Source organism: Gallinula chloropus, assembly GCF_964237585.1.
Source record: "Gallinula chloropus genome assembly, chromosome: 19".
In the NCBI taxonomy this organism is placed as follows: Eukaryota; Metazoa; Chordata; class Aves; order Gruiformes; family Rallidae; genus Gallinula; species Gallinula chloropus.
Genome location: NC_140104.1, coordinates 12,344,526 through 12,361,428, shown reverse-complemented (window position 1 = coordinate 12,361,428; position 16,903 = coordinate 12,344,526). Strand labels below are relative to the sequence as shown.

At 48.8% G+C, this 16,903-nt stretch overlaps 1 protein-coding gene across 1 annotated transcript; it reads right to left on the bottom strand.

Moving 5' to 3' along the window:
• Positions 1 to 10,558: 10,558 nt before the first annotated feature.
• On the bottom strand, positions 10,559 to 11,482 carry LOC311198814 (olfactory receptor 14A16-like; the record flags this gene model as incomplete). Its single annotated transcript, XM_084272826.1, has 1 exon — positions 10,559 to 11,482. The coding sequence occupies one exon, from the start codon at positions 11,480 to 11,482 to the stop codon at positions 10,559 to 10,561; it is 924 nt and encodes a 307-aa protein (XP_084128952.1).
• Between the last annotated feature and the right edge of the window lie 5,421 nt (positions 11,483 to 16,903).

Genomic DNA, 16,903 nt, shown 5'->3' with positions numbered 1-16,903 from the left:
GCATTGGGTTGGTCCATCCCTCAGTCCTTGCTGTCAGGCAGCTCTCTCTAATCATTGGGTCAGTAAGGTACTCTCTGTTAGCACTGGCTGTGAGTGTAATTGGCCATTATTGTTCTACATTCACAGTAATTCTTGTCAGTAAATTGTTCTTATCTCAGACCGCAGAGTCTTACTCCCACAGAGTCTGTCTCTGCTGTGGGAGTGAGCAAGTGGTGTGTGGTGCTCAGTGACTGTCTAGAGCTGAACCACCACAAGAGGCCTGGGGGTCAGCACTTGGCATTGCTGCTTCATCAGACCAAGCCAGGGTGTCCTCAGCATCAGAGCTGCCTGTGCTTTGCCTGTGTTTGTCCTCATGGCCTCCAGTTGTCTGCTCTAACGAGCCCATGGGGAGCAGACAGATTTCTCTGAAAACAAACAGCAGTTAAACATCACCCTTCTTAATAACCATGAAATCTCTCTCCTCAGCTGCCTGCTACGGCCAAGCAGAGTGTGAAGGGAGTCAGCTTCCAGAGGAGGTTCTTTCCAAGCACAGTTTTATTCAGACATATAGAAAGGTCACTTATCAACACCCTGAACTTCGGACAGAACAGACTTCTGTGAGATGGGACATTTTCCATCTCTCTGAAGCTCAAAGCAAGCAGCAGAGAGCTGAACTGAGAGCTGAGTACTTGATGGACCAACGAGCAAGCAGAGGTGGAAAACACTGATCAAAGTGCATATGTCCAGCTAGTCTGCCAAAAAGATGTCCTTAGGCCTGGCTGTGTCATCAGGAGAAGTGGAAACACCTGAATGATGTGGAACATGAAACAGGCAGACTAGCAGTAAGGCAGGTACAGGGGAAGGTAAGTATTTCTTATGCCTGCATCAGTAAATTGTATATAAATGTAAGAAATAATTCTGGCCCTTTGCAAGCAAACATGATACAAAGAGAGCACAGCTCATCACTATGCAGTGTCTAGGTACAAGACCTGGAGATACATCATAAGGAGCGGTAGGAATGTGGCCCATGTTAATACAGCTTAGACAAAACAGTCTGAAAAGAAAATAAAACAACAAAAAACCTACTAAATACAAGCAAGTCCTAACGAGAATTACATGGCCAGTGATATACAGATGAAGATGGGCAGCATACACAATCAATATATTTTCACTGCCTCTCTGCAAGGGCAATGCTGTTGACCAGTTCTTCTGTGAAATCCCCCAGATCCTCAAGCTCTCCTGCTCAGATGCCTACCTCAGGGAAACTGGACTCATTGTGGTCAGTGTCTGTTTAGGTTTTGGGTGTTTTGTGTTCATTGTGGTGTCCTATGTGCAGATCTTCAGGGCTGTGCTGAGGACCCCTCGGAGCAGGGATGGCACAAAGCCTGTTCCACATGCCTCCTTACCTGGGAGTTGGCACCTTGTTGGTCAGAACTGTGATGTTTTCCTACATGATGCCCCACTCACTCTCCTCCCTATTTACAGCTTCACTGATTCACAGAAGTCTAGGGGTTGGAAGGGGTTGGAAGGGGCCTCCAGAGGTCATCAAGTCCAAAACCCCTGCCAAAGCAGGGGCCCTAGGACAGATTGCAGAGGTTGGTGTTCAGACAGGTTGTGAATATCTCCAGACAAAGAGACTCCACAGCCCCCTGAGCAGCCTGTCCCAGGGCTCTGTCACCCTCATTGTGTAAAATTTCTTCTGAATTTTGTGCGGAACTTCCTGTGCTCAAACTTGGAGCCGTTGGCCCTTGTCCTGTCTTCACAGACCACTGAACCTGGTACAGGTATTTCATTACTCGGAGTTTCCACCAGCAGTGAACCCCCTCATCTACAGCATGAGGAACCAGGAGCTCAAGGATGCTGTGTGGAAACTGATGACTGGATCTTTCTAAGCAGCAACCCACAGATCATCTTCTTCATTGTATTGCTGGCCCTGTCAATTCAATGATATGTAATTAATCATGCTGAATATATTGATGGAGATGTCGCTGAAGAGACAATTAATACAACTTTAATTTAAGAATTTTCATGTTTTTAAGAATAGATTTGTTTTGGATTTTAGTAGATGTGGTTTTGCCCCAGCTGAGAGCTGAGCACCACACAGTTCCTTGTTCTTTAAAAGGAAGAAGGTGGGGGGACAAATTGGAAGGGAGGGAGAGGAAAGGGAAAGGGGAAAAAACCCAAATCCAAGGAAACAAAATTTCACAGGTTAGGATAAGGATAGCTTACTAGAATAGCAGAAAGAGAGATATAACAATGATAACAGGAATTTGTAGCAAAGTATATGAAACTGGTGATACACAATGGAGTTTCTCACTGAACCACACAACTCAGGCTGCAGCCAGAGCTGTCCCGAAAATGGTACTGTCCCTAAAAATGCATGTCCTGGAGCTGCCTCCTCGTCCTCCAACCAGCCCCCCTTTTATGATGAGTATGACATAATTGATATGGAATATCCCCTTTGGCCAGTTCAGGTCAGCTGTCCTGGCTGTGTCCCCTTCCTTCTCCTTAGTAGGCAAATAGGAACAACTGAAAAGTTCTTGATTGCTTGGCAACAACCAGAAACATCAGGCTGTTATCAACACTGCTCTCATCCCAACTCCAAAACATGGGAATCCATGTCCTATTAGAAAAGAAATTAACCCCATCACAGCCAAAACCAGCACACTGACATAATTTCCCTGTCAAAGGGGCTGGTTGGGGATGGGTGGTCCTGGCATGGTGCAGCACTCTGCTATTGTTGGGTTCGTAAGGCACTCTCTGTGCCATAACTGAGTGTGAGTGCAATTGGGGCTGTTATTGTTCCCCTTTTATAGTGCTTTTGTCTCTAAACTGTCCTTATCCCAGCCCACAGAGACTCTGTCTGTTTCTCCTCAGGGAGTGAGCGAGCAGCATGTGGTGCTCAGCCATTGCTTGGGGCTGAACCACCACAGTTTCCAAGCCACAAGCAGTGAGCTTCTCTAAGAGAAAGTTCTGGAAAATTGTGTCCAAGGCCTTGCTGAAGTAAAGGTAGACAACATGCACAGCCCTTCCCTTGTCCAAGAAGCAGGTCACCCTGTCATAGAGGGAGATTCAGTGGGTCAAACAGGACCTGCCCTTATGAACCCAAGCTGACTGGGCCTGATCACTTGGGGGCTTTTCATGAACTGGAAAATGCTGCTCAGGATGATCTGCTCCATCAGCTTCTCTGGGACTGAAGTCAAACTATCAGGCCTGTAATTTCCCTGATCATCCTTCTGTCCCTTCTTAGATAAGGGGTTATGTTGACTGATTTCCAGTCTGCTGGTACCTCTCCAGTCAGCCAGGACTGATGGAAAGTGGCTTGGTGAACCCCCCTTGCCAGCTCTTTCAGCACCCTTGGGTGCATCCAATTCAGGCCCACAGATCTGTGCACATCTCTACGATGCAGCAGGACCCTGTCCTCCTGGATAGAGGAATTGAGGTGGGCTCATTCTGCTCCCTGTCCCTGTCTCCTAGCTCAGGGAATTGGATTCTCTCTGTACAACTGCTCCTATTACTAAAGACAGTGGCAAAGATTTCATTAAGCACCTCAGCCTTGTCCTCATCTTTTGACAATGTTTCCTCCTGAATTGGATAGGGGATGGAGGGTCTCCCTGGTCGTTCTTTAATTTAAGTGGAGGCCAAATGAATTTCTCGCTGGGCTTTGGACCAATAATGAGGAGAAACTCTCATCCTGTTGTTCTTCCCTCAGCATTACACACCCCATGGTGCTCCAGGAAGAGCCCTGAGCAATGCCTGAGGTGCAGGGCCTATCTTCCCTTGGCTGGGGGTCAGGGCTTGGCCTTTCTGCTTCATCAAACCAACACAGGGCTTGCTCAGCATCTCAGCTGCTTGTACATTGCCTTTGCCTACCAGACAACATGGCCTCCAATTACCTGTTCTAATGAGTTCCTGGGGAGGCTCAGCCAGCAATGTCTCTCAGCAGAACTTATTAATACTTCAGGGGACTTTGGCTTCTGCTTTTGACATGGAGTTTTTTGTGTAATTTCCTCTCAGTACCTGAGCTTCAAGGACTCAGCACCAAGTGAACCCCAGGGCTCATTAAAAAGAAAAAGCAAGCCCTAACGAGCTATGTCTCTTCATGTAATTATCTTCAAGTCTTCAAGAGATGTACAGATCATTGAAGCTGTTTCAAAGGGAGCTCAGAGTAAAATTAATTTCTTTTTAAGGTTGTAGGTTATTATTTTCACTGTAGAGAAGAGGTGACAACCTCTGACTGAGGTTGATCCAGGGTGCCTCCTAAGGAGGTCTGGACTGGTCTGAAAAAGGGTCCCTTGAGGCAGTGGGGACAACCTTGGTGCACATCTCCACAAGCCCACCATGACTCTCACCAGCCAACTGGGACTTGCCTCCCTTGTCCTTACATCAGGTCTCTCTGCTGCACTCCACAGTGGGGCATTACAGCCCCTCTGTACCAGCTCCCCTGCTTTCCTTAGAGAAATGGCTGCACACAGGCAGCACACAGGGAGTTATTTTCCCAACAACAACAGAAGAAACCTGACAAGATTCACCATTAAATCAAACACTCCTCACTCTATGCCAAGTGCAATCTGCCACCAGTGAGGTTCACCTGCCACAAAGCTTAACCCTGTGAGAGATGTTCTAGTGAGGAAGGAGACTGTGAAATCACCACAACTCAAGAGCTGGCTAAAGACAGAATGAGTCTGACAACTGCCAGAAAGGCAGATTTAACGCCCTGAAACTCAGAGCAGCAGCTGGATGGTTGAGAGGTGTCTGAATGGTCCAAGGGGAAGTAGAAGGGAAATTTTGAGAGCAACCAGAAGCACTGGTGTGTAGATCCACTGTTGGAATGATGATTTCAGACACGGACAATTGACTTTGGACAGGTAGAAATATGTGACAGACAGGGGAGATTAAATGCACAGCTGTTCTGTTTCTGGTCAGGCAAGAGTTAACCTCCCCAAGCAGCCAGCAGAGGTGAGCTAAATTAGCAGAGGTGACCTGAGTTAGCACAGGTGAGCTGAGTTAGTCCAGGCTGTTTTCCACACCACTTGACATCTCTCCCCCATAAAATGGGCTGGTTGGGGAGGGGCACTCCTGGGTTCCTTAAGGGCAGTCTGAGTGTGGCTGGAGCGTTTGATTTGTCCTTGCATTGTGCAGTACCTTGTGATCCTTTGGTCAGTAAAGTACTCTCTGTTATCACTGCATGTGAGTGTAGTTTGCAATGTGCAAATGATTTATAATTTTTTGACAGTGATTTTTTCATAAACTGTCCTTCTCCAAACCCAAAGAGGGTCTGTCTGTTTCTCCTCCAGGAGTGAGCATTATAACCTGATCCTTGTACATGAGTGAGCTGGGAGAAATGAGAAAAGATTTCAGCTGCCTTCCAGGAGAGCACATCATCACCTGGCTACTCCGATGCTGGGACAATGGGGCACACAGCCTGGAATTAGAAGGCAGGGAGGCCAAGCAGCTGGGATCCCTGTTCAGAAAAGGAGTCATTGACAAGGTGATTGGAAAGAAGTCTCAAGCCCTCAGGCTCTGGAGGCAACTTCTGTCAAGTGTGGCGGAAAGGTACCTGTTCAGTGAAGACGTCATGTGTTGGCCAGGCAAGTGCATGACCACAGAGCAGAGTATGCAGTATTTGAGAGGATTAGCCATTCATCATAGATGAATTACTATGATCCTGATCATCTGCAGCTACCCACCAATCCTGATGAAGTCCAATGTTCCTCACCTATGTGGCGTAAGTCTGTGTGGAGTGCACCAGCATCATATGCCAACTGACTGGCAGTAATAGATTGGGGAAAGGAAGAAGCACAGAGAGTGGCTGAGGTGTCTGACCAACTCCATCTATTTGAAGAAAGTCTTTGTTCCTCCCTTGACTCAGCTGTGGATAAGTTGTCTTGAGAGGTCTGGCAACTCAAAGAGGATATGTCCTACTGCCCACCTGGCCAGACAACAATTTCACCCATCTGAAGCAGACCTTCCCCTGTTCCAGAAAGAATCCCACACTACGAGGCATCCTGTGGTTCTCTCTGCATGACCGTGGCAAAGACATGAGGAGGTGACCATGGGAAACCCACCTGTTGCAGTTTTGTGAGGCTGTGCTGCTGAGACGGTTTCTTTAAGCAGCAGTTAGAGTTTTCTGCCAGCCTGAACTATAAACAACGAGCAATTCAAGGACAAAGTCATGGCCAAGAGATACTCGAGCACCTCTGAGAATCACATGGAGGAGAAAACAACCTGGAAGCAGCTGCATTTTGCCACCAGAGGAGGAAGGGAGGAGATGTAACAAGCTGTGCAGACGCAGGGCAGGGGAGGAGGTGTCCCAGGTTACAGAGAGAAAGATGCCCCTTCAGCCCCTGGAGAAACCCGTGGAAAAGGCTGAGACCCCACCTGCAGCCCGTGGAGGGGCTCCACGCTGGATGGAGCAGGTGGAGACATACAGGAGATGCTGTGACCCCACGTTGGAAGGAGCCCCTGCCAGCATTCGCAGCCATGAGGAAAATCAGAGAGACAGAGATGAGTGAGAGAGAGATTTGCACTGGAACAGGTTTGCTGGGGGAGGCTTGGAACCCTGTGGAGGGACTGAGAGACACTGTGATTTATGACTGCACCCATAGCAGTGACCCACGTCAGGGCAGCTGGTGAATAAAGCCCTGTGGGAAAGGACTCACGTTGGAGAAGTTCGTGGAGGACTGTCTCCTGTGGGTGAGACCCCACGGTGCAGCAGGGGGAGGGTGTGGAATGAATGCTCCCCCCACACACCCAGGCCAAGAAGGAAACCAACTTGCAAGGGACTGACTGAAGCCCCATCTCCCAGTCCCTGCCCCCCTGTGCTTCGATCAGGGGGAAGAAGGGAGTGAAATCATGACTAGAGTGAAGTCTGCTAAGAAGGAAGCTGGGGGGGAGGTTAGAGGTGTTTTAAGTTCCGAGAGAGGAAAACAGCTCATGAAGAAGTAACCGAGAACCCCATTTTCCCCAGTCCCTGCCCCCCTACGCTGCCAATGGGGTGAAGATGGGAGCAAAATTCTGACTAATGTCTGCTAAGAAGGGAGAGATGGGGAGAAAATGTTTTAAGATTTGGTCGTGCTTCCGACTCCAGTTTCACTCTTTTTGTCATGTAGACTAAGAAATTAGACAGTTTTCCTTCTTCACTCTGTGTTGAGTCTGTTTTTCCCATGTCGTTGATGACAGGACAATCTCTCCCTGTCCTTACACTGATTCCTAAGCCTCTCAATATATATTTTCTCCCCTGTCCAATTACAAAGGGGAGTGACACACCGCCTTTGGTGGGCATCTTGCCTCCAGCCAGGTCTAAACCACCACAATGGACCAAAAGATGTTCCTGTTCCAGAGAATCTCCTCTGAAAGCTGACCCCCTTCACACACCGCTTGGCCGTAGCAGGCAGCTGAGGAGAGAGATTTCATGGTTATTAAACTGGATCATGTTTAACTGCTGTTTGTTGTCAGAGAAATACGTCTGTGCCTGTGAGCACAGATGATGTGAGGAAAAGTGTTGGGAGTCCCAGGAAGAGCAAGGTTCTCCATGCAGAGTTGGATCTCAAGAGACTGCTTTTCCTGCCTGTCCAGATCTCCTTAGGAGACCTCTGGACCAGCACTCATTGCAGCATGCTACTGAACTTTCTTCCATGGTCTGAAATATGACAGAAACATTTTTTCCTATGAAAAAACCCTCCATTATGAAACTACTTTGAAATTTTCATCTCCAACTATTTTTAAATGTCTTATTTTTTTTAAAGAAAATGACTTGAAGAGCCATGCTTGTAAGGCCTTCCTCTATGATTACTGAGCCCCATGGTACACTTTCTTCTGAGTCCAAGGACTTCAAGATACGAAGAGGAAAGTGAAGAAACCTCTCAAGAAGTTGTCAGGAGTAATGCCCAAAGCACCCTGAAGCATTATCAGGCCTCACTGGGAGCCATTACTGACAAATCTTCCCCATGGGTTCATTAGAGCAGACAACTGGAGGCCATGAGGACAAACACAGGAAAAGCACAGGCAGTTCTGATGCTGAGGACACCCTGGCTTGTTCTGATGAAGCGGAAATGCCAAGTGCTGACCCCCCACTCCTGGGCAGGGAGATCCTGACCCTCACCTGTGTCTCAGAACTCTTCCTTGGGATGTGGGCTGTGACACCAAGGGACGGACAGTGGTATGACACATGGTGTCCTCCCCTGGACTGGGTTTATGGAGGCAATGATACTCTATGACTGTGAGGACAATGTGGTGCCTCTGAGGCCTCTGTGGCAGGAATATCAGCTCTAGTCAACGAGACAAAGACCTGGCTGGCACCCTTGGCCATCTGCACCACAACCCATGCCACACTGCCCCACGCCTGTGCTGTTTGCCTGCAGGCTTCAGGCACCCAACCCCCTTCCCCACCTTAATCTCATTCCATGATGTACCTGCCTGTACTGCTGTCTCTCCCTCCTCACCAGCTGTTCCCACAAACACAAAGCCACCAGCTCGTCCACACTTCCTCCAAGTGACTTCAAGCACCACAGCAGTGCCCTCAGAGTGACATTTCTTTATCCTCATGGCAACTCTGACCTTCAATGCTGCAGTTTCACGTGGACTTCCATTCTTATGTTCTTTCCCTGTAGCACAAAGAGGGCTTCCCTCAGCCTCCCCTTCCCAAGGCTAAAGAAGCCCGGATCTCTCAGCCTCTCCACACAAGACCCCTAACTGTATCTTGGCAGACTTTCTGCCCACATTACAATTCCTCCCATTCCTCCAGACTGGAGAGCCCACACTGAGACTGACTGCTTCAGAGGTGGCATTGTCTGTGCTGAGTCCAGATGGACCAGAAGGGCCCTTGTCTGCATGGCCACTCTCCACCCAGTGCAGCCCAATGTGCTCATGGCCAGATTCCAGTTCAGCACCTCTGACTGCTATGGCATCCCCTGGAATGACTAAATTCTCCTTGTGACTGCTTCCCCATCTAGTCATGTCTGAGCTGCCTTGATGTGCGGGTGTTGTGGTGGAACCTTTTGTCATGGTATCTCCCTTGAAGTTTTAAGAGAAGGTTTAAGAAGATTTGAGAGAGAGAGAGAGAGAGAGAGAGTGCATCAGGGGAAGGGGGGGTGGATTTACACACACACACACACACCCCCAGCTAAGAAGGAAAACATTTCAGAGGAACTGACTGAAACCCCATTTCCCCAGTCCCTGCCCCTCCCTGTGCCACTGTGGGGGGGATGATGGGAGAAAAATCATGACTAAAGTGAAGTCTGCTAAGAAGGGAGGGATTGGGGAAGGTGCTTTAAGACCTGGTCACTCTTCTCACTACCTGACTCTGGCGTCACTGGGTGTGTAGCTGTAGTGTCATAAATTACTTTTCTTTCCTTTATTTTGTGTTGAGTCTGTTTTTCTCATGACACTAATTACAGGGTGATACCTCTCTGTCCTTATCTCAAATCCTAAGCCTCCCAATATCTATGTTCTCCCCTTTCTGGATGAAAAGGGGAGTGATAGGGGGATTTTGATGGGCATTTGGCTTCTAGCAAGGCAAAACCACCGCAGACTTCAACAGACCGTGGAGGGGCATAAAGTCCCTATATTACACATGAAAAACCTGTTGGGGAAGACACTCAGGGATGTTCCTTCTTCAGACAAAGGCAAACCCATTGATAGGGTTGCTTTTGAGCAGGGACCTGGGTGCGCTTGATGGGGGATGTGAAAGGATGGGGAAGTCCAGTGTGTACCCCAAGGGGGTTTAGTTCTAGGAAAGGATAGCCAGTAAATTTTTGGTGTATAACTAAATCTGTCCATGGCAGATGTTCTACATAATAGATCAATGATGTTCTGAATGTCCCCAATACTCTGAACATGTAAGATCCGCCCATGATGCAGATGATGTGGAAACAGGGGTGGATAATGTCCTGATACTGGCCAGGTAAGAGTTAACGTCCCCAAGCAGCCAGCACAGGTGATCTGAGTTCACCTGGGCCGTTTTCCACACCACCTGACACCACTTCCACCTAAAAGAAGCTGGTTGGGGAAGGGTATGGGCTTGGTGCCTCCAGAAGAGTCAGTCAGTCAGTCAGTCAGTCAGTCAGTCCAGTCAGTCAGTCAGTCTGTCTGTCTGTCTGTCTGTCTTTCCTTTCAGGCAGTACTCTATAATTGTCAGGTAAACGAGGTACCCCGTGTAAGCACTGGGTGTGGGTGTAACTGGCCATTATTGTTCTACATTCATGGTGAATTTTGTCAGTAAACTGTCCTTATCCTGTCCTGTCACGGTGGGAAAGCATTGCCATTACAGACAAGTACTATAGCTGTTCAGCTGATGAAAATGTCCTTGTAAATTTTTTATTAATAAAAGGGGGGAAAAAAGAGGAAAATTATGGCTCTGTGGAAGCAGACGTGAGGCAAAGAGAGCACAGCTCATCCTTACACGGAAGAGCAGGTGATACTGCATTAGGAATGGGATGAACGTTGACCATGTTACTATAGCTTAGACAAACTAGAGAGGAACAAAAACCCAGCAACTAAAACCCCTATTAAATATGAACTTATCATAACAGGAGTTACATTGTCAGTGGTATTCAGAAGACAAGCAGTTAATTGCTGCTTAGAAACATCCAGTCATCACTTTCCACATGGCATCCTTGAGCTCCTGGTTCCTCATGCTGTAGATGAGGGGGTTCACTGCTGGTGGAAACACTGAGTAAAGAAATGCAAATACCAGATCCAGAAATAGGGAGGAGATGGAGGGGGGCTTCAGGTAGGAAAACACACCAGTGGTGACAAAGAGGGAGACCACAGCCAGGTGAGGGAGGCAGGTGGAAAAGGCTTTGTGCTGACCCTGCTGCGAGGGAATCCTCAGCACAGCCCTGAAGATCTGCACATAGGACACCACAATGAACACAAAACACCCAAAACCTAAACAGGCACCGACCACAGTGACTCCATTTTCCCTGAGGTAGTCATCAGAGCAAGAGAGCTTCAGTATATAAGGGATTTCACAGAAGAACTGGTCAAGGGCATTGCCATGGCAGAGAGGCAGTGAAAATGTATTGGCTGTGTGCAGCACAGCACTGAGAAACCCACTGGCCCAGGCAGCTGCTGCCATGTGGACACAAGCTCTGCTGCCCAGGAGGGTCCCATAATTCAGGGGGTGGCAGATGGCAACATAGCGGTCGTAGGCCATGACAGTCAGAAGACAGAACTCTGTGATGATCAAAAATACAAAGAAAAAGAGTTGAGCCACACATCCTGTGTAGGAAATGGCCCTGGTGTTCCACAAGGAATTGGCCATGGATTTGGGAACAGTGGTGGAGATGTAGCCAAGGTCATTAACAGCGAGGTTGAGGAGGAAGAAGTACATGGGGGTGTGGAGATGGTGGTCACAGCCTACGGTGATGATGATGAGGCCATTGCCCATGAGAGCAGCCAGGTAGATGCCCAGGAAGAGGCAGAAGTGCAGGAGCTGCAGCTCCCGTGTGTCTGCAAAGGGCAGGAGGAGGAAGTGGCTGATGGAGCTGCTGTTGGACATCTGCTGCTGTCAGATGTGGAGACCTGTGCAAGGAGGGAAAGGCAGTGAGAAATTAAGAAATGCTTCTTTGAGGAAAACCCCTTCTACTTCTCATGGAATGCCCTCATCATATCAGCACTGTGGGGCTGTCAGGACGTACCAAATCCCCACTGCCAGGGCATTTCTGGGAACAGCTCCTTCTCCATCCCTAACAATGTTTCTGCTTCCTTGAGCTGTCCCTGGAACTACTTCTCTTTGCCCATGTCACCTCCTGCTCTGTGCTCACAGACCTCATCCAAACTGCCCTGTGCTCAGCTTTGCTCTGCAGACCCCTCCTGGCATCAGGGCACTGCCCTGTGAACCTCTGTGTGTGCAGGGCTCAGGAGAAGCTCTGACAAGTCCTAATTACCAATGAGTTAGCACTGCCTGCTGCAAAGTTATCAAGAAAAGCTCAGCTCCCACTTCCCACCCAGTCACCAAGAGCAGAAAATTCAAAGCGAAGTCTCTTTACCTTTCTCCTCCAGTGAGCTCTCAGTATCCTTCAGCTCTCTCAGCCTCACAGGTCTCCCCTCGGTGCCTACAGGCAGTGTGCTCAGCCGTCTGTGCTTGGCAGAGGAGCTGCTCCTGGGCAGAGCTGTCTCTCTGCAGCGCTGCTGGGTTGCCATGAGCTCTTTCCATCCCAGGAGCCTGGCCCAGCTCAGCAGGAGAAGACTAGTATTTCCTGGTGTCTCAGGACTCATGGGGATCATTCTATGACCTCATCTCTGAGATCATTCTGCCTGGGAGCAGAATGATCAGGACAGGGAGAAATCATGCAGGGAGAAAGCACAGGGGAAGGTCATGCAGCTGTTACTCTCACTGGCAATACAGACATGACAACAACAATAAAATCAATCTAATTCATTACTCAATCCAAAGAGAGCAGAGAAATGAGAACAAAACCTAAAGAAATAAAATTTTAAACACCCACCTACGACCCTCCCTTCTTATCCCAGGGTCCACTTCACTCTTTAACTCTCTACTCTCTACTCTCTCCGACTGAGAGGCACTGGGGGACAGGGAATGGGGGTTGGGGTCTGTTCATCACACATCATCTCAGCTGCTCCTTCCTGGTCAGGGGGAGGACTCGTGACAGTCTCCCCTTGCTCCAGCATTGGGTTCCACTCACAGGAGACAGTCCTCCGTGAACCCCTCCAACATGAGTCCTTCCCACATGGCTTCAGATCATCACAGGCTGCTCCAGGGTGGGTCACTTGAATGGGGTGCCGTCCTTCAGCAACAGACTGCCCCAGCGTGGGTCCTCCACAGCCCTGCCAGCAAACCTGCTCCAGCACAGGCTTCCTATGAGGTCACAGCCTCCTTCAGTGTCCTCACATGCTCAGCCTTGGGGACCTCTACAGGCTGCAATTAGAATCACTGTTCCACATCGTCCAGTGTACCCTGTGGGGTACAGCCTCAGTCACCATGGGCTTCTCCACGGGCTGCAGGGGAATCTCTGCAATGAGGCTTGGAGGACCTTCTCCCCCTACATCACCGACCTTGTTCTCTGCAAATTCCCTTACACTTTGTCACTCCTTTCTCTGGTGGCAAAAAGCAGCTGCTGGTTATTATTTCCCTTCTTAAAAATACTGTCACAGTGTTGTGATTCACAGTGCTCTGCTCCACACGGCCAATACATTGTCACTGCCCCTCTGCGAGGGCAATGCCTGGGACCAGTTCCTCTGAGAAATCTCCCAGATCCTCAAGCTCTCTCGCTCATGGTCCTACCACAGTGAAATTGTAATCAGAGCGTGTCTAGCTTTTGGGTGTTTTGTGTTCATCGTGGTGTCCTATGTGCAGATCTTCAGGGCTGTGCTGAGGATCCCCTCGCAGCAGGGACGGCACAAAGCCTTTTCCACCTGCCTCCCTCACCTGGCCGTGGTCTCCCTGTTCCTCATCACTGCTGTGTTCACCTACCTGAAGCTCCCCTCCGTCATTTGCACCTGGTAGTGACAATTTTTAGCCAGTGGTTCCTCCAGAATTAAAGTTTCCCATCTACAGCATGAGGAACCAGGAGCTCAATGATGCCATTTGGAAAGTGATGACTGGATGTCTCTAAGCAGCAACAAACTGCTCACTCTGTGTATCACTGGCCATGTAAATCACGTTAGGACCAGTCTGTATTTAGTAGGGTTTTTAGCTGTTGGGTTTGGGTTTTTTTTCCCCTCCTAGTTTGTCTCAGCTTTAATAACATGGACCGGCTTCATCCCATTGCTAATGCAGTATCTCCTGGTCTTGTGTGACCCAGACACTGCATAATGATGAGCTGTGCTCTCTTTACATCATCTCTGCCTGGAAAGGGGCACAACTTTTTCTTCCTTGTTTTTCCCCCATACATTTATAAAAGTTTTACAAGCACATTTCCAACACCAGAACCACTCAACTATGTTTCTGAAATGACAGTGCTTTCCCACTATGACAGAAGGGGAATATCCTGGAACTGTACCATAGAATCATAGAATCACTTAGGTTGGAAGAGGCCTTTATGGTCATTGAGTGCAACCAAAGCCTACCCCTGCCTAGTCCACCTCTAGGCCATGTCCTCAAGCACAACATCTATAGGAACCTTTTAAATCCCTCCAGGGATGGTGACTCCACCACTTTCCTGGGCAGCCTGTTCCAATACTTGACTAATGTTTCAGTAATGAAATTCTTCCTGATATCCAACCTAAATCTCCCTGGTACAATTTGAAACCATTCCCTCTAATCTTTTCAGTTGTTACATGAGAGAAAACACCGGCTCTCACCTCTCTACATTCCGCCTTGCAGGTAGTTGTAGAGAGCGGCAAGGTCTCCCCCTTCAGCCTCCTTTTCTCAAGGCTAAAATGCCCCAGTTGCCTCAGCTGCTTCTCACAGGACTTGTGCTTCAAATCCTTCATCCACTTTGTTGCCCTTCTCTGGACACGGTCCAGCATCTCAGTGTCCTTCTTGTAGTGAGGGGCCCAAAACCGGACACAGCACTTGAGGTGCAGCCTCACCAGAGCTGAGGATAATGGAACAATCACTCCCTACTCCTGCTGGTCACACTATTCCTGATCCAGGCCAGGATGCTGTTGGCCTTCTTGGCCACCTGGGCACAGTGCTGGCTCATGTCCAGCCAAGGCATCCACGGACACCTCCAGATCCTTTTCCTCCAGGGAGTCTCCAACCACTCTGACCCAGGCCTGTAGCGTTGCCTGGGGTTATTCTGATCAAAATGCAGGACCTGGCACTTGGTCACAAGAACCCAAGATCCTCATACAATTGGCCTCTGCCCATCGATCCAGCCTGTCCAGATCACTCCTCAGAGCCTACGTGTCATCCAGACAATTAATACTCCCACACAATTTGGTGTCATCTGAAAACATACTGAGGGTGCACTCGATCCCCTTGTCCAGACCATGAATAAAGATGTTAAAGAGGACAGGCCCCAGCACTGAGTCCTGGAGAACACACCTTGTGACCTGCTGCCAACTGGTCTTAACTCAGTTCCCTACAACCCTTTGGGCCTGGCTGCCCAGCCAGTTTCTAACCCAGCACAGAGTGTACCCATGTAATCCATGAGTAGATAATTTCTTCATCAGGATGCTGTGGGAGACAGTGATGAAGGCTTCACTGAAATCTAGGTAGACCACATCCACAGCCTTCCCCTCATCCACTGAGCAGCAGGTCACCTTGTCATAGAAGGAGATCATGTTGGTCCATCACGATCTGCCTTTTCTAAACCCATGCTGACCGGGTCTGATAACCTGAGTGTCCTGCATGTGCTGCATGATGAGACTCAAGATGATTTGTTCTATCACCTTCCCCAGCACCGAGGTCAGGCTGACAGGCCTGCAGTTCCCTGGGACCTCCCTCTGGCCACTCTTCAGGATGGGCGTTGCAGCTGCTTGTGGTTTTTTTCTCCTATGTGTGATTCCCAGAGGCTCTGTGACCATCGCAGATTCGCTCGGCCCTGGTCAGCAGCACCTATGGCCTTGAATTGGCCCATGTTTACTCTTCAGGACCTGCAGAGAGCTCTGGCTGTTCCTTACACCAGACATTTTCTGCAGCCCCAGTTCTCTCCCAGCACCCAGCTACACAAAACTGCGACAGTCACAAAATCCTTACCTCACAGTCCACTTAACTCACAATCTGTCAAATTCCTTACCTCACAAACTCTCTATCAGTCAATCTCCTGACCTCACAATCTGTTTCTCAGTCAATCTCTTTACCTGACAGTCTATCTATGAACCAATATCCTTACCTCACAAACTCCTTACCTCAAAATCCACTTTCCTCACAATCCCCTTACCTCACAATCTATGTATCAGTCAACCTCCTTACCTCACAGCCAATATATACATCAATCTACTTACCTTATATCTATCAGTCAATTCCGTTACCTCACAATCCCTTTACCTCACAATCCCCTTACCTCACAATCACTTTACCTCACAATCCTTTTACCTCACAATCCCTTTACCTCACAATCCCCTTACCTCACAATCCCTTCACCTCACAATCCCTTTACTCACAATCCCCTTACCTCACAATCCCTTTACCTCACAATCTATTAGTTACTCTCTTTACCACACAGTCTACCTCAGTCAATCCCCTTACCTCACAATCCCCTTATGTCACAATCTCTCTATCAATCCCCTTACCTCACAATCTATCAGTAATAATCTTTACCTCACATCTATCTGTCAATCTCCTTTCCTCACAATCTGTTTATCTATCGTCTTACCTCACAATCTATATATCACTCAATCTCTTTACCTCACATCTATGTATCAGTCAATGCCCTTACCTCATCTTTCAATGTATCAGCCAATCCCCTTGCTTCACAATATATCAGTCACAGAGTCACATAACTGTAGGGGTTGGAAGGGACCTCAAGAGATCATCAGGTCCAACCCCCAGCCAAAATAGGTTCCCTAGGACAGGTCGCACAGGTCAGTGTCCAGAGGGGTCTTGAATATCTCCAGAGAGGGACACTTCACAACCCCTCTGGGCAGCCTGTCCCGGGCTCTGTCACCCTCACTGGGAAAAAGTCTTTCCGCATGTTGGTGTGGAACTTCCTGTGCTCCAATTGCAGCCATTGCCCCTTGTTCTGCCCCTACAGACCATTGATAAGAGGCTGGCCATTTCACCCTGTGTCCAACACTTCAGATACTTATAAACATTAATAGGATCCCCTCTTAACCTTGTTTTCTCAAGGCTGAATAGTCCCAGCTCACTCAGTCTTTCCTCATAGGGTAGATGTTCCAGGCCCTTAATCATCTTTGTAGCCCTTCTCTGGACTCTCTCCAGGAGATCCCTGTCTTTTTTGTCCTGGGGAGCCTAGAACTGGACACAATGCAACGGGTGGGGCCTGACCAGGGCAGAGTAGAGGGGGGCGATCACCGCCTTTGACCTGCTGGCCACACTCCTCCTGATGCC